The sequence below is a fragment of the Leptonychotes weddellii genome, chromosome 1 (assembly GCF_054177405.1).
Source record: "Leptonychotes weddellii isolate Sample4059 chromosome 1, ASM5417740v2, whole genome shotgun sequence".
Lineage (NCBI taxonomy): Eukaryota > Metazoa > Chordata > Mammalia > Carnivora > Phocidae > Leptonychotes > Leptonychotes weddellii.
This window is the reverse complement of record NC_138369.1, coordinates 155,055,324-155,081,055: the sequence shown is the minus strand read 5'-3', so window position 1 is coordinate 155,081,055 and position 25,732 is coordinate 155,055,324. Positions and strand designations below refer to the sequence as shown.

At 33.6% G+C, this 25,732-nt stretch overlaps 2 protein-coding genes across 9 annotated transcripts in view; both read left to right on the top strand.

Annotated features, from left to right (window-relative positions):
* The window catches only part of ARL13B (ARF like GTPase 13B), a 68,495-nt gene extending 51,299 nt beyond the window's left edge, over nt 1-17,196 (top strand). The window contains exons 7-10 of one of the 2 annotated variants that reach the window (XM_006728440.3): nt 3,036-3,261; nt 5,636-5,752; nt 6,719-6,787; nt 15,070-17,196. In XM_006728440.3, the coding sequence (XP_006728503.1) occupies nt 3,036-3,261; nt 5,636-5,752; nt 6,719-6,787; nt 15,070-15,146 (489 nt within the window). In that variant the 3' untranslated portion in view covers nt 15,147-17,196. Of the gene's footprint in view, nt 1-3,035; nt 3,262-5,635; nt 5,753-6,717; nt 6,788-15,069 lie in introns of both variants that reach the window. The other variant, XM_081798441.1, reaches the window with a different exon arrangement.
* A 4,846-nt stretch (nt 17,197-22,042) lies between these two features.
* NSUN3 (NOP2/Sun RNA methyltransferase 3) overlaps nt 22,043-25,732 on the top strand; it is a 54,469-nt gene continuing 50,779 nt past the window's right edge. For 3 of the 7 annotated variants that reach the window (XR_014138628.1, XR_014138627.1, XM_081798423.1), the window contains exons 1-2: nt 22,049-22,279; nt 23,077-23,186. Coding sequence is in view for 4 of the 7 variants with exons in the window: in XM_081798423.1 (XP_081654549.1) it covers nt 22,268-22,279; nt 23,077-23,186 (122 nt within the window). In the remaining 3 variants the exon portion in view is untranslated. Of the gene's footprint in view, nt 22,280-23,076; nt 23,187-25,732 lie in introns of all 7 variants that reach the window. The other 4 variants (XR_014138621.1, XM_081798417.1, XM_081798405.1 and 1 more) reach the window with 4 other exon arrangements.

The window sequence follows — 25,732 nt, the reverse complement described above, 5'->3', positions numbered from 1 at the left end:
CTTAATGTTTGCTTTTTGATCTAATATAAAAAGGAAAGCTGACTTCTGAATTAACTGAGAATGAAAATGAAGATTGAATGTAGCAACTGTCATAGTTACTATCCTGATAAATCTTTTTTTGTCATATGATAGTAATGTATTTACTCATACGATAGTATTTCATATGATAGTAATGTATTTACTCTTACATTGTCTTTCTCCCTGTGTTGCTGTTACTATCCCTTTAAAGTAATATTAAATGCTTGTGATGCATTTTAGAGTATGTAAATGATTTCCTAATTATTTTCCCAGGATACTTCAGAATGTTTGAAACTATAGTAAGTTCTTCTATATATGAATATAATTAATTTTAATTTTAATTGTCAGAAGTTTTACCAAAATTAATTTTTAGATTTTAATCACGAAGAAGTTAAGGGACTATATGTGTGTGTGTGTCTGTATATCTCTATCTTCGTTTTCATTTTCTACTGGTGTCCAGAGTTTGCACTGGCCTTTGCTTTAATTACCCTCAGCAGCCATGCCTCCTTAGAGGCAGAGCTTCCTAAATCTCCATTCACTTAGAGCTTAATGTGGCAGCTGGCTTGGTGGCCCCATCTGTATATTCTCCATTCCTCTTCCCCTGTCACTGCCTCCTTCCACACAGGTGCTCATCTGGAAAGGTGGATGATTGTTTCTTCCTTGGGGCTGCTGCTGAGGAGGGAGGCAGCTCCACAGGTAAGAAGATGATTGGATAGTTTTGGTATTGCTTTATTTTGCAGAGTAATTGGTAATATGAGATAGTTTGTCTTAAGTTGCTTAGATAACAGAAGGTTAATTGTATTTAATCTTTTTATTAACCCTACTACATTTACCTTAAGTATATGCTTTTCTAAGTATATTAAAGCTGTCTTAATAACTTGAGCTATTGATTTATCTCTATCCTATTAAATACTGTGGTTGCCAAGTTTTGTTGTATGTTCTTTAAAAAATGCTGATAGGAAGGAAATCACGTTTGACTTTTCACTTTGAAACATGCATTTTCTCTATATTTGTAATAAAGCTCATCTTGTAAATGATGACTGATTATTTTATAGTACCATGGTTATAAGTTACTTAGAAGGCCTTAGTGCTTCTACCAACATTGTATTTTTCATGATATAAAGATATGAACAATAATGGTGTATAGCATAGTATACCTCATATTCAAAGTCCCTGAACTAATTAGTGGCATACAGAAAGTATAGTTATTGTGCTTTTAAACTATGTTAATTTTAAGAATATGATCAATAAAGAAATGAAATAAATGAAAACAAATTACCTAAAGTTCCTTTTACCAAGCAAATTTTCCTTTCTTCACATAAAACTTCTCTTTTAAAATGTTTGCATTTTAGAGAAACACCCTACATTCCTTTGATTTTACCACAGTTAAAAAAAATGATGAGGTATTGTTTCCAGAATAGACAGACCAATCAATGGAACAGATAGTAACAAACTTAATTATGCATGAGGATTTAGTATAAGATAAAGGTGACATTTCTTTTCTTTTCTTTTTTTTTTTTAAAGATTTATTTATTTATTTGACAGAGAGAGGGAACATAAGCAGGAGGAGTGGGAGAGGGAGAAGCAGGCTTCCCGCAGAGCAGGGAGCCCGATGTGGGGCTCGATCCCAGGACCCTGGGATCATGATCTGAGCCGAAGGCAGACGCTTAATGACTGAGCCACCCAGGCGCCCCAGATAAAGGTGACATTTCAAATCTGAGAGAAAAAGGAGTTAGAATAATGGACAATTATTTGGAAAAAAGTAAAATTAATGAACAGTGTCTACCAAATTCAACTCTAGAAGACTTAATGTGTAAAAAAAGAAGACTTAAAAGTACTAGTACATAATATAGTTGAACATTTGTATATATTTGGAGGAGAACTTTCAAAGCAGGACAGTCAAGCCACAAATCATGAAGTGAAAAACAGATCAATCTTACTATATTCAATTTTTAAACATCTGTTTTACAAAGTTAAAGGCAAAGAACAAACCCTAATGAAAAATATTTGAAACACATAAAACAAAAAAAGAACCCTTAAAAATTCCTATGAAAATAATGAGAATCTAATAGAAAAAAAAGGTTTTGAGTTACCATGGATAGTTCCCTAAAGAAAAAAATAAAAGTGGTAATAAGGTTACTTAATAGTTCGTCTTCACTAGCAATAAAAAAATTAAATTGAATTAAACTAACACTGAGGTAAAAATATGTATTTATTAATTTGGCAGACATATAAAAGACTGATGATGATATACAGGCATTGAAAAAGATATGGGGAAATGTCACTCTTCTAACCCTTTGCCTGGAGTGTAAATTGACTTTAGCTTTTCTGAAGAGTGGTGTGTAGTTAACTGTTGATCCAAAAGTTCTAGGAATTTATTCTAAAAATCTAATTCAATAGTTGTATTTCTTAGAATGAAAAATTGAAAATAATTTGTCTCTTCATTAGGAGTTGGTAAATTAAGTTATGCTATAACCATTCAAAATGATAATATAATTGATGAAAGTAGTAATGGCTAATGCTTATAGCATTATATAACACACATAGCTAACACTTTACTATGGGTCAGGTACTATTCTAAGCACTTCATATATTCATTGACAAGGAAAGAAATATATTCTTAAGGAAAAACTTTAATTCTTTTTTGTTTAAAAAACAAAGGCATAAATATGTATATAAAGAAAGACATTCAATCACATTTATGTATGTTTTTGGGTGGTGTATGTCTGTATGTGTGCGGGTAGGAAAAGAAAGACACCTCTTAGTGATTATGTGCCACACAGATCATTTCTTGATTGTGGAATTACTGGTAATATTTGTTTTCTTTCTTTGTACTATCTGTGTTTTCTGAAAGTTTACCAAACAGTATGCTTTAGTGATATATTCAACAAATAATTTTTTAATAGAAATATCACAGTGCCCTGAAGTTACAGAATGCTTTTGGATTATTTGATTTCTTCCTTAAAACTATCTTAGACAACTATTATATTAAAAATAGTATATTTCATTTTTGTTAGAATGAAAGAAAACTTGAAAAAGAGAAAAAGAGACAAAATATGGAGAAAGACAGTGATGGCGGCCCCCTGAAACATAAAGTGGAGGATGAGCAAATAGAGACACAGAGCCAGATCAGTGACAGTAGCCAAAAAAACAATGAGCTTGGAATAGTAGAAAATTATAAGGAGGCATTAACACAGCAGTTGGAGAATGAAGATGATACAGACCAGCGATCATCAGAATCAGGTGATAAATCTAATTATTAAAAAAAATGTATTTATACATATATATATAGACACAAAACTTAACAGTACGTGTCTCATTTGTCATGATTATTTTCACAAAAAATGAACTGTAATATTTTTTGTCTCCAAATGCAGTATTTCGTCATGGTTTTCTCATGGTTTTGAATTTCTCATTAGTGAATTTGCTAACTTTTGTTTTTATTCATGATGCCTTAAAATATAGTCCTTTGTAATTTAAATGAATTTCAGCAGAAAGTTCTGTTTTCAATTTTATTTCATAAATTTGGAATATAGCATAGTCCCAGGAATCCTTAGACTGTGTTTAACCTTTAAGGCTTTTTTACGGGGTTTTGTTTTAAACTTCATAATACTACAGTCAGCATCATTTCTTTTATTGACTTGCTATTTCTACAGAATGCAGACATGCTCAGTTGAACATTTTTAAAGTCAATAGCCATTTTCCTCTTATTTTAATATCATATAAAATCTTCAATTCATAATTACTTTTCTTTCTCTAAGTGGCTATGTGATTTAACAGGAAGTTCATGTCTTTGGTGTCATAGAATCAGACAACTTCGGATAGAATCTAGATATTTATTACATTACATTGTATTGTTTTTCAGTCTTAGTTTCCTCATCTCTAAGATGGAGATAAGCATCATTTTTTTTCCCACAGGGCTTTAAGGTTACTTACAATAAAAATAACGCTGCAGTGTTCCTAGTGCAGGGCCTGACACATGACCCAATAATCATTACTTCCTTGTAACTTCTAGTTAGCAGTATGGTTTCATTATATATAAGAATTTTTGTACAGTATCAGGAAGGTTATGAAAATAAGAATGTAATCCCTGAGGTTCAGATTAGCTAACATGGATATTTTGCTGTATAAAAAAACTAGATTTGAAAGTTATAAGTTGGGAAGGTAGGGCAGCATATTCATACCCATGTAGTTCTGTTAACAGAGTTAAACAGAAAATAGATTTAAAGTGGCTTCTCAATATATTGAAAGAACTTTTGAACATTAATACTCTTTGTTAAAGAGCAAAAGATTTGTCAGATTGTTTGAAAATATGTTTGGAGAATGAAGATGAAGATCTAAGATAGTCAATCATATAACTATAATAATAATTAACATATCTTATACCATGGAACATGGTTTCAGATATATTATTTAATGCAGGATTATGTTATTTAACATAACAATCCTAGGGTATATTATTCCCATTATTTTGAATAGGAAATCAGGGACTTGGAGAGATTGAGTTACTTGGTTAAGATCATATATCTCATCGGTGGCTGGGCTGAGAGCCCCCTTCATATCATCTGCCCGTTATCCTGTGTTCTTTTATGACCCTGAGCTATTCCCATCCTGAAATACCATATGGTTCTGGACTTTCTCTTTCCTTTCTCTCAGCTGTAAAGCTTAGGTTTTAATTGTAAAATGTCTTTGTTTTTATCTGGAGTAAAATGTCTCAAATGACACAAGTAATTTATTTAGAAAGATAATGTGTTTCTAAACATGTTTATATTTCTCATTGCTTTGCAGATTTCATAGATGTTGGCTATTTCTCATATAACAGATAATTCCCATTTATAAAATGTATTACATATATGTAAATTAAGTAGCTGGGATTGTCAATTAAAATATTTCAGTAACTTTGGTGTTTGGTTATTTAACTGTTATGCTATACTGGTTTTCATTGTTAAAGTTTACATGTTAATGACATAGATGTCCTTAAATTGTTTATAAGTACTTAAGTGAGAATCTGTAGTTATTTTTTTTTAGAAAGAACAAAAATTAATTCTGCAGTCTCTAATAATGTGATTTTGGTTACATGTGTTTATATTAGGCATACATTGTCCAGGGTTATTTCAGTGGGTAATGTGTTTAGATTTGATTGGGGTCTTTTTTCACATTTCAAAGAATTATTTTTGGACTGTTAATACCTAGAATCCATTCTATAAATTCTACTGAGACAAATCAACATCTCTCCCCTTTCCCTCGGCCATTCTGAGTTTCATGGAAATCCCTGCAATTAGGCCATTATATTTATTTAATATGACATTCGGAAAAAATGTAAATTACTTTTGGAAAGGTGAACTTTTTTTTGTATTCTGAATAACCTGTCATAAAACTTAAAATAGAGGCTTTTTGCTGTTTGTATCATATTCATTAATTATTTATTCAATAAGCAATCATTTAAAAAATTTACTCTTAGTAAAGGCAGATTCACATTTCATTACTGGTAACAATTTCCGAAGTTGAAGATGTAGTTTTATGGTAACGATCATATGAATATCTAGTTCCATTCTTTTTTATTATAGAAGTTTACATTTTCCCAGAGGCATATAGTTCCATGTTTTTATTCTTTTAGATAACAGTAAAAAGAAAACTAAGAAACTAAGAATAAAAAGGAGTCACCGTGTAGAACCTGTTAATACAGATGACTCTGCTCCTAAGAGTCCAACACCACCCCCACCTCCTCCTCCTGGTGAGTAAATTGATATTGATACTGAATTTAGAAATACTGCTTTAAACAGTAAGGAAAAAAATTTTGTAATTTTATTCCATATGTTTATTATTTTGTGAATTTATGAAAAAGGCAGTTTTCTCTACTTTGTTCAAAATTTATCATTATGTATTTCCTTTTTTAATAAAAAAAAATGTTTTCTAAAAGTAAAAAATAGTCTGTAAAATTAATAAGAACTTTACCCAAGCACTTCCTAGAATGGATTCAAGTCCTACCTGAAATATCAGTACCCAGATTGCTAAAAGGAATTTAAATGTAATGAATGGATGGCTAATGTAAGTTTTTAAAAAGTTGGATCTTTCATCCTGAAAGTTATCATTTGAAAGCAAGATGTGTGAATTTTTCCAATATATTTCCAACATACATACTGACCTTCTAAGTTGTCATGAGGATTAAAAGGAATATTGCATGTAAAACACTGGGATGTGCTAATCACTCAGTAATTGTGAGAAATTTCTCAGCACTAGGCACAGTACCTCACATACCATAGGTGCTCAATAAATATCTAAATGTATATGTTTATAGTGTCCTTTTAGCCTTGTTAGAAGGCTTTAGGTGGTAACATTTTCCTTTGAGGATTATTTTAAGACTCACTTCTAGTATATAATTTATTAGTAAACATTTATTTTAGCCTTTGCTAGGGGTTGGAATAGTAGCCTAAGGTAATTTTTGATGGTGGTAAATGAAAATGCTTATATTTTTTACTAAAGATAAGTAAAAACTTAAAGCAGAGGTTACCAGCCTATAATTACATTTTTAAATAAAAACTATTTCAAATGGCTTTGTGGCTATTCAGTACTGTGTCATTCAATATACATATATGACTTGACATCAAATATATACATTCTTGTCAAGGGAGGGATCCTCTCAACAGGCCTAAAGAGACGTTGTTTAACAGTGTTTTAAAATGTTTTTCTTTTTCCTTAGTTGGCTGGGGAACCCCCAAAGTCACTAGACTTCCAAAACTTGAGCCTCTTGGTGAAACACGTCATAATGGTAATGCAAAAGGATCAGTTTTCAAATATACATATTACATCCACTTTTCTTTACCTCATTACTTCAACCAACTTTTATTTTTGGAAGCCTTTCGAATCCACAACCATCCTTTTTCATTATACTTCACTCTTTTCATTTAATTTTTTTTATTCTTTAGTGCCTTTTGCCTCCATATAATTTGTTTACCTTGGACTACAGATGTAAAAATAATCATAGTTCATGTTTATCCATTATATATTTACGTAAATTGTTATGAAGAGTGAACAGGTATAAAGCAATTTAAATTAAATATGAGACATTACAATTATGCTTGGTGTTAAAAATAGCATTGTCCTATATGTGCTCAGTATACTCGGTGAAAATGCCACATAATTGTTCTTTGTTTCTAATAAGACCCAGCTGCTGAATATTAAAGTCAAGTAAAGATCAACACAGTTTATAAAATCAGAGACTAAATCAGCAAACCAAATAAAGTTCAGCTAAATAGAAAGTTACTAAAGGCTTACTGACTCAAGAAAACAGTTTTCTTTGGATGAAATTAACATAAGGTGTAGTCCAGCCAATATATGGCATTAGAACTCCACAGCTGGAAAACTAGAGAAAGGACAGTTGCGTATAAAGAACTGCCTGATACAAAAGGCGGAAGTTCTGATTTCAGACCATCAGCCCAGGCTCTTTCAATAAAATGTTTCTAGAAGGCAAGAGGGTAATTATGTATATTGTAGCTCAATGAAGTTCTCCATCAAGTATATCCAATTCCCTTTTTGATGGCTCTGTTTACCTAATTTAGAACTTGGATTCCTAAGGAGACCCATTTACCACCAGGAAAGAAAGTCAGAAGTTTAACGTTTACAAAAGCATTATCATGTAACTTGAAATTATGTCAAACTTTATAAAATATTTTTATTCAAAAAGTACATTAATATAAATGACCCATTTGTTTTTCAGAAGAATGTAATGAAATACATCTTTCATAATCATTAGTGAAAATTAAAGGATTTTTTTCATTTCTAAATAGAGAAAAGTTTGTTCTTAGACCATATGGGAATTACAGTGAAGTAACATCTCCGGTTGACTGACTTTACATCAGGATGTTTTTATTGACTGTAATATGTTAGTTCATGTTTAATGATACTCAAATTGTGCATGTTAGAATACATTATCAGTTTAAATATTTACTGTGTTGTTAAAAAATTAGCAAAGTTAATATACATGTGTATGTATGTATATATTTATGCACACATATATAGAAAAATACTCATTTCTCATAGGACAGACATTTTTTCTCTTGCTGAATTTTAGGCATCCAAAAAGCAAAGTTTTTATATTTGACACCACCTAAAACATTGGTGATACCAAGATGAATAAGACATAAATTCTGCCTTTCTGCAGATCCTGGTCTAATAGAAAAGAGAATATTTGAGTTTACTGTAGTGTATGTGACAATTCACAATATACAGTAATAAGTTCTGTGGTGTGGAATTGGAGTACTGTGCACAAACTGCATGGATAGTTAGTGAAAGTGGTATTACAACTGGGTCTTCGAAGAAGGAGAAGTCAGTAAGCAAAAGAAACAGACTATTCAAAGGTAGAGGAGTGGGAAAGGGTGTTGCTTATTTGGAAAATAAAGTTCCTTGTGATTGAGGCTTAGGTTCATGTAGGTAGGGTGGGTAAGAAGGAGGACATTTGAAGTTACCGAATTTTGAGACTGGAATTATGGCTTAGGGTCAGATTGTGAAGGGCCTCATATATATACATTAAGATGTCTGGACTTCCTGTAATTTTCCAAGAGACACTATACATTTTTGAGCAGGGAAGTAATGTTACTAGATGTGTTGGTTAGGAAAATAATTTTTGTCACAGTGAAAAGTACAGACTTGCTGGTGGCCACACTTGAGGTAAGGATCCCATCTAAGAGGCTGTTCTAGTAGTCACAGTGAGAAGTGAGGAATGGAAATTGGAATGGGGAGTAAAAAATGTATGCTGGAAATATCTTAGTGACTATAAAAAGTAATATTTGATGAATGAATGTATGGGTCGAGGGGAAGAGGAATAGAGGATTATTTACTCAAGTAGCTGGAAGGTTGGTGCTATCTCTGAGATTGAAAACACTTGAGGAAGGAAACCTGCTTTGGAGGTGTCTGTAGGCTTATCTATTTGGAAATGTCTCTTGGCCAATACAAGTAAGATTCAAGAGCTCAGGAGAAAAGAAGGGACTCAAGTGAATGGAGGGTGTGCAGATCTTTTTTTTTTTTTAGGCGCCATCTCATGATAGGAATTCTTTGCCCGTAATAAATGTACTGTAATTTTACTGAATTAATGCAGGAGGGGATGATAGTTTATTTCTGAAGGAAATTTTGTAGAACGAGGAGAAAAGTAATGGTAGTATTCAGGGGGAACACAGTTAAGGACAGGTGGAAAAAGGTCGAAAATAGGTTGAGAAGGTCATTTTGTTTTGTTTGTGCTCACTTTCCTGTTTGTTTTTAAATTAGAACTTCTGAGAAAGAATTGTAATAAATTAGTTAAGTTCAAGACCACCATATCCCAATATTTTAGTCAGTTTTCAGTATTAATCAATAAATGTAGCTTCCCAGAGCAGAGAAGAAAACACTATAACTTCATAAGTTTTAAAATATTTTTATCATTTTCTTCCCATAAATTTTAAGTCTAAATATACCTAACCTGGGTTAAAAAAAAAAAAAAAGTACAATCAACTCTTTTCATTAATGCGGAAGAAAGCAGGTATAATTAAAATTTTGAATAAAAAACCTTAAGTTTGTTTTTAGAGTTTATCATGAGATCTTCATCGGAGATGCTGATAGCTGCCAATTTTATAATTGCATCCTCCTCTTTTCTCTAATTTTGTACATATTTCTTTGCATTTGGTGAATGGCAAATAAACAACAGATACATAATGAACTAGAGTAGTAATTAAAAGTTAACTGCAAGTGGCTTGGCACTTAAAATTTACTGGGATGAAAAACAATTTTTTATAGTCACACTGGGAATTTTTAAGGCAGATTCTTTCTTGTTCTTTGATAATTGACATTTGCTTTGATAGCAATTTGATTTTACTTTTCTAATACTATCTGTAATGCTTGCTCAGTTTAAGAGGTAAGGCATGCATTGAGAAAAGAGATGTAAAAAGAATACCTTTACTATAGAAACACTCTCAACCCATACTTCATTAACATGTTATGTGTTATACATTATGAGAAATATATCAAGGATTCTGTTAGCTAGAAATACCAAATGCACTAAAGAATATTTCTAATCTTAAAATGTGAATGAAGATAAAATTTTGTATGCAGTTTTTACTACCCTTCAATTTGATTTTTGAAAAGTTTGAAACTCTTTATAAAAATGTGTGTTAGCAATTAAGTTGGTTTATTATCAGTTAGTGCCCAATTATCAGTTGGGTACTAACATCGGCTTATATGCCCCACAGTTAAGACAATACGAAACCTACTTTGTATAGAATGATTTTATTTTCTGGCAAAGAAATAATACAAAATCTTTACTGCAAAAATAAAATAATTTCCTGGGAGGGAAAAAGATAATTCTTGCTATGTGTATCTGATTTCTCTTTTTAGGAAGATACTTTTAAATTCTAGAAGTATAACACATTAGGAAGTATATTCATTCTGGTTTAATTTTGAGTTCTGTTATGTATTAAAATTCTCATTAATTCTGAATTTAAGAAATTAGAGAAGTCATACTTAAAATTTGTCAAAAATAATTGTTTTAATTTAAATTATAACAATAATATAGCAATAATATTAACTGTATATTCTGTGTTCCTGGCATATTGTTAAGCACTTCAAGTACTTTATGTCATTTTAATTCTCCTAAAAACCTTGTAAGATGGGCGGAGATACCCCATTTTGTGCAGGAGGAACTTATACTCCAAGGTCACATAGGTACTAAGTAGCAGTATCAGGATTTGAACTTAGGTCTGTCCAGCTTTGAAATCTGTACTTTTAATTCATTATGTTACACTGTTACATCAAGATTTATTGCAGCTATTACTAGTTGCTTGGAATTTATAGTTGCTTGTAAAACCATTTTCTCCTAATACCTCTCTATATTTAAAGTGGTTTTCTTGTAGACAGCCTATAGTTGGATCATATTTTTTGATCCACTCTGACAATCTCTATCTTTTAATTGTTGCAGTTGTACCATTCACATTCAAAATGATTTTTGGTATGGTTGAATTAATATCTACCATATCCATTACTGTTTTCTATTTGTTGCCCTCAATTTTTTTTTTTTTAAGATTTTATTTATTTGAGAGAGAGAGAGAGAGAGCACAAGCAGGGGGAGGGGCAGGGGGAGAGGGAGAAGCAGGCTCCCCACAGAGCAGGTAGCCCGATGTAGGGCTCCATCCCAGGACCCCCGGATCATGACCTGAGCAAAAGGCAGATCCTTAAGGGACTGAGCCACCCAGGCGCCCTTGTTGCCCACATTCTGTGTTCCTATTTTTGTCTTCCACTCTTTTTCTGCCTTTTGTGTATGTATGTGTGTTTTTTTTTTTAAGATTTGTTTATTTTAGAGAGGGAGAAAAAAAGAAAGGGAACGGGGTGGGGGGAGGGGCAGAGGGAGAGAGAAAATCTCAAGCAGACTCCCTGCTGATGGCAGAGCCTGTTCCAGGGCTCCACCCCACAACCCTGAGATCATGACCTGAGCCGAAACCAAGAGTCGGGGACACTTAACCGACTGTGCCATCCGGGTGCCCCTGCCTTTTGTGGGTTTAATTGAGAATTTTATATGATTCCATTTTCTCTCCTTTCTTAGCATATCAGTTATCCTAATTTTTTTTTTTTTTTTTTACTTTTTTTAGTGGCTGCTCTAGAGTTTGCAGTATACATTTTCATTAATCCAAGTCCACTTTCAAACAACAGTATAAATTTAATGGGTAGTGCAAGTACCTAAAATAATGAAATAATCCTAATTCCTTTCTCTGTGTTCTTTGTGTCATTACTGTCATACATTTGACTCATATATAAGCATGTATAAATGTATATATGTATATATACATATTCATAAGATATATACCTTCATATATGTAATCAGACACATTGTTGCTATTAGTATTTTTGAACAAACTTATCTTTTTGATCAATTAAGAAAAATATGTTTTCGGGCGCCTGGGTGGCTCAGATGGTTAAGCGTCTGCCTTCAGCTCAGGTCATGATCCCAGGGTCCTGGGATTGAGTCCCGCATCGGGCTCCCTGCTCCTTGGGAGCCTGCTTCTTCCTCTGCCTCTCTCTCTCTCTCTGTCTCTCATGAATGAATAAATAAAATCTTTAAAGAAAAAAAAAAAAAAAAAAGAAAAATATGTTTTCATTTGACTTATTTCTTCTTTGATACTTTTTCTTTCTTTATGTAGATCTGAGTTTCTGACCTATATTATTTTCCTTCTCTCTAAAGAACTTCTTTTAACATTCCTTGCAAGGCAAGTCTGCTCGCAATAAATTCCCTCAATTTTTGTTTGTTTGAAAAAAGTCTTTATTTTTCCTTTACTTTTGAAGGACAATTTTGCAGGGTACAGAATTCTAGGTTGGTGTTTTTGTTTGTTTGTTTGTTTTTTCTTCTCTGAGCACTTAAATATTTCACTTTACTTTCTCCTTGTTTGCATGGTATCTGAGGAAAAGTTGGATGTAATTCTTATCTTTGAGCCTCTGTTGGAAAGGTGTTTTTTTCCCCTCTGGTTTCTTTCAGGATTTTTCCTTTTCTTTGATTTTCTGTAGTTTGAAAATGATGTGCCTAGATAGAATTTGGCATTTATCCTGCTCAGTGTTCTCTGGATTCCTTGATCTGTGCTTTGATGTTTGACATTAATTTGGGGGAAATTCTTAGTCATTATCGCTTCAAATATTGTTTCTGTTCTTTTTTCTCTCTCTTCTTCTGGTATTCACATTACAAATAAGGTATGCCTTTTGTACTTGTCCCAAAGCCCTTGGATATTCTTTTCTGTTTTTTTTTCCCCCAGTCTTTGTTCTCTTTGCTTTTCAGTTCCTGAGGATTTTATTGATCTGTTCTCAAGCTCAGAGGTTCTTTCCTCAGTCGTGTCCAGTCTACTAGTAAGCCCATCAAAGACATTCTTCATTTCTGTAGCAGTGGTTTTTTTTATCTCTAGCATTTTTTTTTTTTTTTTTGGTTCTTTCTTAGGATTTCCATCTCTCTGCTTACATTGCCATCTGTTCTTACATGCTGTCTACTTTATCCACTAAAGCTCTTAGCTTATTAATCATAGTTGTTTTAAATTCCTGGCCTGATAATTCCGACATTCCTGCCATATCTTCTGATGCTTGATCTGTCTCTTTGGATCTTGGGTATTTTGCCCTTTTTGGAATGCCTTGTTTTTGTTTTGTTTTGTTTTATAGTCTGACATGGTGTACCAGGTGAAAGGAACTGCTCTAAATTGGCCATTAGTAATATGGTGGTGATGGGTGATGGAAGGAGAAGTGTTCCATATTTCTCTGATTAGATCTCAGTCTTTTACTGAGTCTCTGCCTCTGGACTCTGAACTTCACAAGGGTTTCTTAGTTTTTTTTCGTCCCCATTAGGTGGACAAAATGGATAGTGCCAGCTGGAATTGGCGATTTCCTTCCCCCAGTTAGGGTTTGATGATACCATGGTAGGTTAGGCTCTAGTTAATTAGTTTCCCCTGAGGGCAGGCCTTGTTCCCCAGAACAGAGTGCTCTGGGGTATTTCAAAATGGTTTCTTTTTTTCCTCCCCTGCCAGAAGTGGGAGGGGAATTTTTCTTCAATATTTATTGTGGGAATTTGTTCACATTCCTGGAGATAAATTTCACAATATCACAGGGATTCTCTTATGACTTAGTCTCCTTGGAATTTTTAACTCTCCGATTTGTTCCTACTAAGCCTCCAGCAGTTCATGAAAGTTCAGGTTTTCCTACCAGGCAGTTTTCCTTCCTTTGGCAGTTTCCATTTATGAATATATGCTCTGGTAAACTGAAACTCCCTATATTTGCCTGTGTCCAGTATTGGGGCAGTGGTGTGTCTTGTGACCTCCCCTCTTATGGAAATGAGATGAGTTATTGATTTTGTAGTCTGTTCAGCTTTTTACTTCTTGTTAGGGTGGAGTGGTGACCTCCAATCTCCTTAAATGTGTTATGACTTTGTTAAATTAATATTTGTTAAGTAGGACCTATGGATGCTAGATGGTAAGTCGTGGTTCAAAAAAAACCACAGTAGAAATTGAAATAGGAAAAGTTTATTACTCACAGGTCCTGGAGGAAGTATATGTCCTACCTTGAGGGTTCCACAGGGGGAGATCAAGGCAGGGTGCAGGCAGAGAGAGCTGTAGAAACTGGGCCATATGCTAAGGCCAGACTGGTGAATTCAAAACAAAAAGAATGTAGTTTTGTAAGCTCCACCAGGGTCTTATCTGACAGAAGACCGTGGCAGGTGAGGGAGACTATTGATCACAAAGGGCATTGGGTAAGTTATATCAGGAACTTACATTTACTTGTGACTTTGCAGGCTGTTTTCTAGGGCATGTGCTTATTTGCATGAAGGGCTAGTTAGCTCAACTCTCAAGATATGTGAAACTGGAACAGGCCTCTAATACATTTTCAATATATTTATTTCAAGTGATCCTAAAAATCTGTGCTTCTAGAATAATTTTAAGGTAATAGGCTAGAAAATAATTACTTACTGAAGGTTTACATATGTTATTAAATTTAAGCCAATTTATAATAATTAAGGGACAGGAACTTATTATGAAATGTAAAATAAAACTTTCTTTGTTTCATATATGCCTTAAATCACTGAATTATAGTGAAGCATCATTGTAAATGATTACTACTTACCAGAAAACTAAGATAATTAATTAATTCTTTTCTCAAAATACCTACAAGTAATAACCATTGGATGAGAACACGGATGGTACAAATACTGACTTATCAGGGCCTTGGCAACAGGATCCATAGATTTTTGAATATTTGTTATTTGTTTTATTCTAATGTGAACATGTAATTGAAAATAAAAATAATATATATATTAGATACAGCTTTTTATTAAATCAAGTAGAAATTAATTTATAATCTAGAGTTAGGAATTTATCCTAGTGGTTATGTTTTGAATTTATTCAAGTTTTCTTGGATTTTGATTTTTTTGTCTATTTTCTTCATCCATTATTTTACCCATCAAGTGAGAGTACCTTTCTTTTTTAAAGATGTTGGTTGGAAAATAATGAATTGTATCAAAAATTCTGATTTACCATGACTTTTTTTTGGTGTTCCTTCTTTATGTAGATTTCTACGGAAAGCCACTGCCTCCCCTGGCTGTGCGACAGAGACCTAACAGTGACTCTCATGATGCGGTTTCGTAACCGAGTCATGTGTGTGCACTCTTTTAATGCAGGCAAGATCAACTAGAGGACCTTTTCTCAGAGAGGAAAAACCCTAAACATTGATGACTGGGGCAAGATAACTATAGCAATTTCAGTAAGGAGATGAATAGCCAAAGACCTGACTGATCTGACAATTATCCATGTTATTAACTGTTAAAAAAAAAAAGGAAGCAAAATGACCAGTAGATGGGATGAGCATTTGAATCAAGTTAGCAGGAGTTACTGTTGACTCTGGATTTTACAGTTCCACTCATGGGCATATTCCTCAAGGAAAACCTCTTCAGAAAAAGAGTCAATGGACTCTGCACACTTTCTTTACTATTTGTTTAATAGTCTTTGTTACTGTATCTTACACATTTTTTGTAAGATACACGTGCATGGAAGGGGAACTCTTGGAAATTAATAACCTAAGTTTTTAACTTTTTATATTTTTCTAAAACTTATAAGAATTTTAATTACTATGATATTGACTGCACTTTTCTATAGATGCTTTGTTTAAATTGTGTCTGAAATGGAGTTGACAAACATGAACTATACAAACAGGACAAATTTATATGGTTTCAGGTATGTTTTATGATAGTATTGTTCTTGAAGTGTACATCCTAATTGTACCTAATTTTAAAGTAATACCTTTTTAAAATAGATTCTTAGATCTTTATTCTTCCAAATTATGTTATCTGCAAACACTACCCAAGGAGGGTTCATTTTGTTGTTTGCTTTCTTTTGGTGATGATCACAATAAATGAAAGAGGCTTGAAATACTTTCTTGATCTAAATGCTTTTTAAATTAATAAAAATGCTATGTGAGATATTATTAAAATTTTCAGTGAACACCTCTTTTATGGGATAGACCTTTTCAGATCAAGGTGCTTGTTGTCACTCCCTCATTCTCTCAGAAGCTGAAGTGACTCTTTTGGGTTATTCTAATTCTTTTGTGTCTTGAAAATAAAGGCAAAAAGACTGAAAAAGCCACAGTGGGTACAGAGACTTGGTTTTATAACCAGGAAATGCTTGGGTACTAAATCAATAAGAATAAAAATGTTGGTTTAACATTAGTTTTATAAAGAAAGACTTCCTTTCTCAATTTAAAATAACAGCACTTCCCTTGCACTGAAGAATGGCATCCATATGGATTCTCTATTTAGGCAAACTCTTAGAAATATATTTTGAGTATTAGATTCATAATGTTGCATTTAATTGAAAGTATATATATTTATAGCAAGGTGAAATGCTATAAACAACATGAATCCTTATTACCTTGATAAAATTGGTAAGTTTGGTAACTTGTACTGACAACAAACATATACTTGTATCTGACAATAACAAGATTAAGTATGTCTAAGGCAGTTTAATATGATTATTTTACTTTGGAGCATCACATTTAGTCACATTTTTTAAGTCCCTGGACTTTCATTAATTGGGTCACTTATTACTAGTCAGTATCATAATGCAGTCTTTTGAAGTTTTGTGCATAGGACACCAGGCACACTGAGTAAAAAGCATTCTACTTCAGATATAAAATTCATAACAGCCTAAATTTGATAGGTGGCTGAAATATAAGGAAAAGCAACACAAGGAGACAGAATGTAAATTTTGAACTGGATTGTAGAGAAAAACTTATTTGTACATCTTTTTGGTTCCTGTTTGTAACATTTACATTTATTCATTTTTTTATACACTAAAACTTTTGTCATCCTTTTAATTTTCATCTAGTTTGAGAATAAATAAAAGTTTAAAAATTTTGTTTCCTGTAAGTAATTACTGTAGTGTACAATAATACTGAGTTCATTTATTAAAAATGAATAAAAATTTTGAAATTAAATATATGATAAAGTGAAATAAATGTTTTATATATCTCTCAAAAAATTGATTTGTATTCTTAAAGCATCCTAAAGATATTTTAAAAGAAGTTTTGTAAATCCAGGTTGCTTTTAACAAGTAAATGCCTATTTTGTTATATGCTGCATTTTTATTCTTAATTTTCACGAATTATGACATTTTCACACAATAAAAATAATTTATATCAGTATGCGGTTTTGCTTTTCATTTGATAAATTTAAATGATTTCTTTTTGGTAAGAAAATAGAAAAGGAATTTTCAAATATGACTGTTGGAAGAAATCTTAAGTTGATAGATAAAAATAATGACTTTCTATTTTACATGAAACCTTTTTTCTCTGCACAAGTTTTCATATATGTGGAAAAGAATATTGTCATTTTAAAGGCAGCTAAAAATATCATATCACCTTATGATCCTAGATGATCCAACGTCTGTCTTTTGTTACATTAAAATTACTGACCCAAAGATATATTTTTACTTATTTAAAAGATAATTCTATATGCCTCTAACACAAAAGGCATATATGACATACATACAATATTCCTTGCAACACTAGAAATGTTATAAAATGTTAATAATGAATTTTTTAGAGTTACTGGTTGTGTGTTTTCCTCAATTTTTCAAACTAGTTTTTAAGATTTTATTTATTTACTTTTTAAAGATTTTATTTATTTGACACAGAGAGAGAGAGAGAGCACAAGCAAGGGGAACAGCAGGCAAAGGGAGAAACAGGCTCCCCGCTAAGCAGGGAGCCGGATGCAGGGCTTGATCCCAGGACCCTCGGATCATGACCTGAGCCAAAGGCAGAGGCTTAACCAACTGAGCTACCCAGGTGCCCCCAAATTTTGCTTATTTTATAATGGGAGAGTCAAACACATAATTTGGTAAAAATTAAGTGCCATGCTTTCTGCAAGCTTAAAATTAAATGGTCTTTTAAGTGTCCAATGAAGGACTTAACATGTAAAACTTTTTTTTTTTTAAAGATTTTATTTATTTGAAAGAGAAAGAGCGTGCACATGAGCAGGGTTGGGGGGCAGAGGAAGGGTGAGAAGGAGTAAATAGACTCCTGCTGAGTGCGGAACCCTTCACTGGTCTGGATCCCAGGAGTCATGAGATTATGACCTGAGCCAAAACCAATAGACACTCAACCGACTGAACCACCTAGGCGCCCCTGTAAAATGTATTTTGAATAGCCCAGAAACATTTATCTGTAGAAGATGCCATTTTATTTGCAGCTGATCTCTAAGTATTCTTTTACTGTGATAATATTTTATTTTATTTGATACTCGGTTCTATATGGTATGCTATTCATGTTATGCAGTTTCTCCCATTCTGCACTGAAGAAATATAATACTTTTTGGTGTCAAAAGCTTATCAAAAGTGAAACTGCTTATACAAATAAAGCTGTAGCTTATAAACTTTATTACCCTTTGTTTAATACTTAAGTTTTTCTCTTAAGTGGAGTAGACTTTGCAACTGAGATTCTGCTAATACTATTTAATTTATCAAGAAATATATTCCAGCTGATCCAAAGAACAAATTCATATATTCGAAGACTTACATTAAAGTATGATTATAGGGCCACCTGGGTGGCTCAGTCAGTTAAGCATCTGCCTTCGGCTCAGGTCATGATCTCTCAGAGTCCTGGGATCGAGCCTTGCATCGGGACTCCGCTCAGTCAGTGGTGAGTCTGCTTCTCCCTCTGTGATCTCTCTTGCTTTCTCCCTCTCAAATAAATAAATAAATTCTTTAAAAAAGTATGATTATAAATTATCAAAATAACAGTAATCCATTAGCTTTGTGGAAACAATAATGGAAACCTGTTTTTTGGGGGAAAGAAATAAGAAATCAGAAATGCATTACCTTTAATGAAGGGGATCAGCTTATAATTGAAGGAAAAATAGGAAGAAAATTATTTGCTTGTTTAGAGCCTGAGCTGTAAATTCTTTCTGTGTGCTAATGAGTAAACAGAATTTATGACCTAGGTAAATGAGTCAGTGGTCTCCAGATTTTTATAATACATCTTTTCCAGTAAATGTTTAAGTTAATTGTATTAGTTTGGTAGATCTGCCATAACATACTACCAAAGACTGGGTGGATCAAACAACAGAAATTAATTTTCTCACAGTTCTGAAGTCTGTAAGTCCAAGATCAATCTGGAACCTTGTTGGCAGGATTGGTTTCTTCTGACACCCCTCTCCTTGCCTTATAAATGGCCTGCTTCTCCCTGGTTCCTCACATGGTCTTTCCACTGTGTGTGTTTATCCCTAGTGTCTCAGGGTTTAAATTTCCTCTTTTTATAAGGATACTAGTCAGATTAGATTAGGGCCCACCCTAAAGGCCTCTTTTTAATTTAATCACCTCTGGAAAGACTTTCTAAATACAGCCACATTCTCACGTTATTAGGGCTTCAGCATGTGAAGTTTGAGGGGATAAGTTTCAGCCCGTAAGTTACATACATTTTCTATTGCACTTTGTATATATACCTCCCCCCAAATTTTTTTTTAAAGATTTGATAAAATTAAATAAAAATACAAGTTATATTTACTTCCCAGTCCCAGTGGATTGTCTGATAGAGTTTGTACACACCACTTTGGAGGCCTAAAATAATAAAATGAGAACCTCAGCTAATTAGCTATTCTGAAATGATAGTTCAAGTTTGCCTGTAACTAAGCTTTGTTCTCTTGCTTTGATGGTGGATTTCTCTGTTGTGTTTTTCTGCCATTCATTTTAAGGAACTAATAGTCTCTTGACGTTGGATTGTTTTACTACAAAGCCCGTCTTTATCTTTTTGACACATAAACCTCCACATGAATGTGAAGGGTTTTGAGAAATGTTTTATGTAAATATGAAAATTCATAAAATGCACAGAAGTCTATAAAGTATACTCCTCCTGAAACACTTCTTATATCTAATGGCTTCAGAATAAAATTGCTTAGGTATGTAAAAATTCTTTTCCTTTGTACATATTAAGCTGCTTTATTCTTTAATATAATGGTAATAATAAAATATAATTTCTGGTATTTGTGTCAGCTCAATTTCTTATATCTGCAGTGGTTTAAAACAAGTCTGGTAACAGTTTCTATTTTTAAAATAAAGCGTGGAACTTTGTTTATTCTTCAGTAGGTATTTGGTATAAGGTAGGGGAAATCCACTAACATTCTCATGATACATTAATATTGATTCTAGATAGGTTAATGGGTTAAATATTAATGATCAAACTGTAAGAAAAAAAAGGGAGAAAGAAACAGAAATAATTGCTTGCATCTGTGGGAAGAAATTTCCAAGCCGAAAGCAATGGAATCAATTACAAAATCAAAGAACTGATTGCATAAAATTTTTAAATATTTTTACATTTAAAGGGTTATAAGAAAAAATGGGAAAGTACTTGAAAATGTGATATGGTTAACATCTCTAATATAAATGTAAATAAAAATAGCACTAAGACATAGATAAGTGGACATGAGGTGGTAATTTACAAAAGAACATAATTAGTACGATTTGAAACCTATTCAAACTAAGAACATGAAAAAATTATAAGGTTATCAGACATGCAAAGAACGATGAACAAGCATGTTTATCAACAGTAAGAAGGTAAGTTAGTATAGTGACCTCCATACCTTGGAATACTATGCAAATTTTAGAAATGATGTATATGAAGAATTTTTAATAAGAAAATGCTTATAATAATAGGATACATTATATGTACTATTTGATCAAACTTGAAAATGCTTAAAATTAGAGGAATACATCAAAATGTCAATATTGATGATTTCTAGTGGCATTATGTTCAATTTTCATTCTCATAGGCTTTTGTTTTTACATTTTCTTCAGTAAGCATTAGCTTATTTAAAATCATAAAGTAGAAACATGCTAAAAAAAGGCAAAAATAATATAATAGAACCAATATGACCTCTTTCCAAGCATTACACATCCCCTTTCCCTAATAGAAATATAGTGTATATGATTTCTACTATCTCCTTAAAAGTCTTTTAAATGTCTATTTTGCAATTATACTACCATATTAATTAAATAAATACAACATAATGAGCACAGAAAAAAATGTATAAAATCTCTTATGTACAGAGGCTGAAAGATAGACTAATGACTTTTCTCTAAACAACAAACAAACTGCATGCATTTAATCACTTCACTCCTTAATACTTTATTTTCCACCAAAGCTAAATTCATTTTTAGATTACTGGGGAACTTGTTTAAGTAAATATATTAAGCTTCAAATCACATTAGTGGCGATATTTTTCTTTTCACATGATTCTAAGATTTGTACCTATGGTATATGCCTATATTGATATTTTGAACATCAAAGGTCTCAAAATGATGCTCATTAAATATCGGGGACCATGTGAAGTACTGATTTCCTGATGAATTGCTGATTGCTGTTACAAGGGAGCAACTAAAAAGTAACACTAAAAGAGCAAATAAACTGCCGTTCATATCAGAATGGGTGTAGTACTTTCCTCAGAACATGTAACACTGCCCCTAGTAAAGGGTGGGAGGCTAGTGCGTAGGGTCATTCTGGTCTTCAGGTATTTGGTATCAGAAAGTGATGATAATTTTGAAGATCATGATAGTGAAAATAAGACACAGCGGCAGCTAACATTTGGGCGTTTACTGTTTCCTACCTTTGGTGCTAAGTGCTATACTGTGTATTTCAATTAATCATTTAACTCTCTCAGTTAAAAGAGAGAGATTATCCCCATTGTTCATCTCTAGGAAATAACATGCCTAATTTCTTCATCATATCCATCCCTTTTACCCTTTGTTCTAAATATCTGAGCTAAAGGGAACTTATCAAATTTGGTAGATTCAGTAACTAGCTTAGCCTCTGAGAACATTTTACAATGATCATCATACGAAACCTAATAGTGGCAAAGTTACAATTCTTTTTACTGAACAACCAGCACGCAGCAACCACTGTTCAAGGCAAGACTTCACTTGAATCTCCAGCCACTCAAGCTCCGCCCAAGGGTCTAGCTACGCCCTCAGGAGTAAGCACCGCCTCCACCAGGGGCCGGCGGAAGTAATTTTGCGCGCGCGTTCCTCTCGCGGGACCTACACCTCTTTTTGGCGAGATTTGGACGACAAGGGCAAAGCAGTATCTCGCGGGAAGTTGAACCGGAAAAGCGAGGGGTAGAAGTGAATGCGGGTAAACCTCGGATGTGAAGCTGTGCTTTTGATTTCCTGGAGGTTTTAGATGCTCGGTGATGTAGACCTTTTGTTTGGCATCTCGCGGAGGGATCATGTTGACCCGGGTGAGGGCTGGCACTCGACTGGGAGCCTCTGACTGAATCACTTTAACGGGCCGAGGTGGCGAGGGAGGGGGTCGGGATGGGGGAACTTCGCGAGCTGTTGGTTTCTTTGGCTTCACAGTCCAAAGTCCTAGAGTAATGCTGAATGCTCGAACGCCTTCTCGTGAGCGTTCTCTGTCGGTTTCTCCCAAGACTCACCTGCGCCCCCCGTAACTTGTCTGTAATCCAAACTGCAGACCTGAATACCTATTCCCTTAAGCTTTGAGCCGAATACAAGCTCCACAGGGCCTGAGACTGTCAGCTGCTCCATTGTGGGAGCTTAGAACAATGTTACATAGTAATACCTCGCTAAACTTTGGAAGTAAATGAAATAGAATTGCAAGGAAGTTTCCACAGGAAACGAGTGACTTTTTTTTTGAAATAACCTTTTTAGAATAATTTTACATTTACAAAAAAAGTTGCAAAGATAATACTAACTTCCATAGGCTTTTCACTCAGTTTCCCCAAATGTTAACACCTAGAGTGGCTTATTTAATTTTGTTCCTTTGACGCAGCTTCTGTTAAGTCCACTTTTTTTTTTTTAACGCCACAAATCCTTTAACCTTTGCTTTACATTTGAGCAATAATTATTTGAAGAAACCCTCTTTTTTCATAAATACAATTTTGTTACATTTGAGGTAATGCTCCCTTGCAAGAACTAGTAATAATTGTAAAACATGTTAAGAAAAAACCCTGCTTATTTGAAGTTTAATAAATTTGTAGTGGCAGATTGTGTCAACAGCGTTTTCTTGTCATCATAGCTGAAAGCAAAATCAGAGAGGAAGCTTGCAAAACAGATTTGCAAAGTTGTATTGGATCATTTTGAAAAACAGTATTCCAAAGAACTTGGAGATGCCTGGAATACAGTAAGGTTAGTATAATTCATCTCTTGATGCTTTATGATAGAACACGAAATAAACCCTTTTTGGGGGAGGGGTGCTGTGAGTATAAAAGATAAAGGAATCTAAATCTGGCTACCCTTTTCCTACAGAGGCTACAGAAGAGAAGAACTGTGAAGAAATAGATGGAAAATCATAGGAAAATGTAAAGGGGAGAAAGAAATCTTTGTAGTAATAGTAAGGAAAAAATTGTTATGGCCTTGCCTTGAGCAATTGTTTTGATCTTTGAAACAGGAATGCCCACCAGTTTGACAAAATTAATTATACTGTAACAGAAAAATCTTAAAATTTTTGAGGGTATTTGACTAGTTTCTGAAATTCAGAAGATAATAAATCTTTAAAGCTGGCATAGCTCTGTCTTAGCTAGAGTCACTTTATTTGGTTATCATATTTCTTCCCTGTGTTTTTGGCAGGCTATGTTTTGAACACGTGTACACACACACAAATTCTTTGAATGTATTATTGAAAATAAATGTTTCATGCATAGAAGTAAGTGAGATAAGTTTGATTTGTATGTTTAGTGATTTTTGCCTTTGGTCAGAATGTTATTCCATGGGTTCTCTACATTGAGTTCTTTTTTTCAATTTTTGTTTAAATTCTAGTTAGTTAACATATAGTGTAATATTGGTTTCAGGAGTATAATTTAGTGATTCATCACCTACATATAACACCCAGTGCTCAGCACAGATGCCCATCACCATCTAGCCCATCTCCCACCAACCACCCCTCCAGCAACCCTCAGTTTGTTCTCTATAGTTAAGAGTCTCTTATGGTTTGCTTCCCTCTCTCTCTCTCTCTTTTTTTTTTTTCCCTTCCCCTGTGTTCATCTGTTTTGTTTCCTAAATTCCACGTACGAGTGAGATCATACTTATTTGTATGTAATCATACGTATTTGTCTGTCTCTGGCTGAACTATTTTGCTTAGCATAATACATTCTGGCTATGTCCACGTCATTGCAAATGGCAAGATTTCATTCTTTTTGATGGCTGAGTAATATTCCTCTGTGTGTGTGTGTGTGTGTGTGTGTGTGTGTGTGTACACATCTTTATCCATTCATCAATCGATGGGCATTTGGCCTCTTTCCATTATTTGGCTGTTGTTGATACTGCTGCTATAAACATGGGGTGTATGTGTCCCTTCAAATCAGTATGTTTGTATCCTTTGGGTAAATTCCTAATAGTGCAATTGCTGGATCATAGGGTAGTTCTATTTTTAACTTTTTGAGGAACCTCCACACTGCTTTCCAGAGTATGGCCGCACCAGTTTGCATTCCCACCAATAGTGCAAAAGGGTTCCCCTTTCTCTGCATCCTCACCAACAACTCTTGTTTCCTGACTTGTTAATTTTAGCCATTCTAACTGGTGGAAGATGATATCTCATTGTGGTTTTGATTTATATTTCCCTGATGATGAGTGATGTTCAGCATCTTTTCATGTGCCTGTTGGCCATCTGTATGTCTTCTTTGGAAAAATGACTATTCATGTCTTCTGCCCGTTCCTTAACCGAATTAATTGTTTTTTTGGGTGTGGAGTTTTATAAGTTCTTTATATATTTTGGATACTAACCCTTTATCATTTACATCATTTGCAAATATCTTCTCCCATTCTGTAGGCTGCCTTTTAGTTTCATTGATTATTTCCTTGGCTGTGCAGAAGTTTTTTGTCTTGATGAAGTCCTCATAGTTCATTTTTTCTTTTGTTTCCCTTGCCTACATTGAGTTCTTACATAGTACATTCCATTCCCCGTAGAATACAGAGAGCAAGACAGTCCCCATATCCAGTTTGCCTGCAGTCTGGTGTTCCTGGGGGATAGGCGGCTGGTTAAAACTGTATAAACTATTAATTCCATAAATATCCTGATAGAAATAGGCAGGAGAACCTTGTCTTATTTAACAAAGCCTGAGGGTGCCAGCAAAGACCTGAGGAGAAGCCAGGCCTTGGTGACTTAACAGGAGTTACCTTAGCAAAAAGAACCAGGTAACTTAGGCTGAAAGAAGAGGGTGCTTCTGAAGCTAGGGTGCAAAAGCCCAATACTGTTTGCTCAGTAAAAAAAAGTTATGTAGCTGTAGACAATGGAATTTAGTCACATTGTTGTCTTATTAAATCTCTTCTTAGACCAACTCAATAACACGTTCTCATTTACAAAGGACAGCTTTAAGCACTTTTTTTAAAACAGATTAAGTATTGGCTGATAATAAAGTCTGAGGTGGTTCTGAGATAATTTTAGGACAAATAACACTGTCTTAGAAACTTGTAAATACTGTAATATGAAAAAGTAGTTTATGGTTGTGGTTTCTATTTCAAAACTAGATTTTAAAATGGATGTCTTCTGTCAGAAGAAAGAAGGATGATAGTGAAGTGTAATAAATTCATTATGTTTTTGTATGTAAAGTTACTCACGTAGAATAGCCAAACAACCACACACCTACCCCGTGCTTATGTGCCAGATCGTATTGGCCTTATGTGATCCTCAGAACAAAGCTCTGAGGTCTGTTTCTCATTTTTCATGTGATGAAACT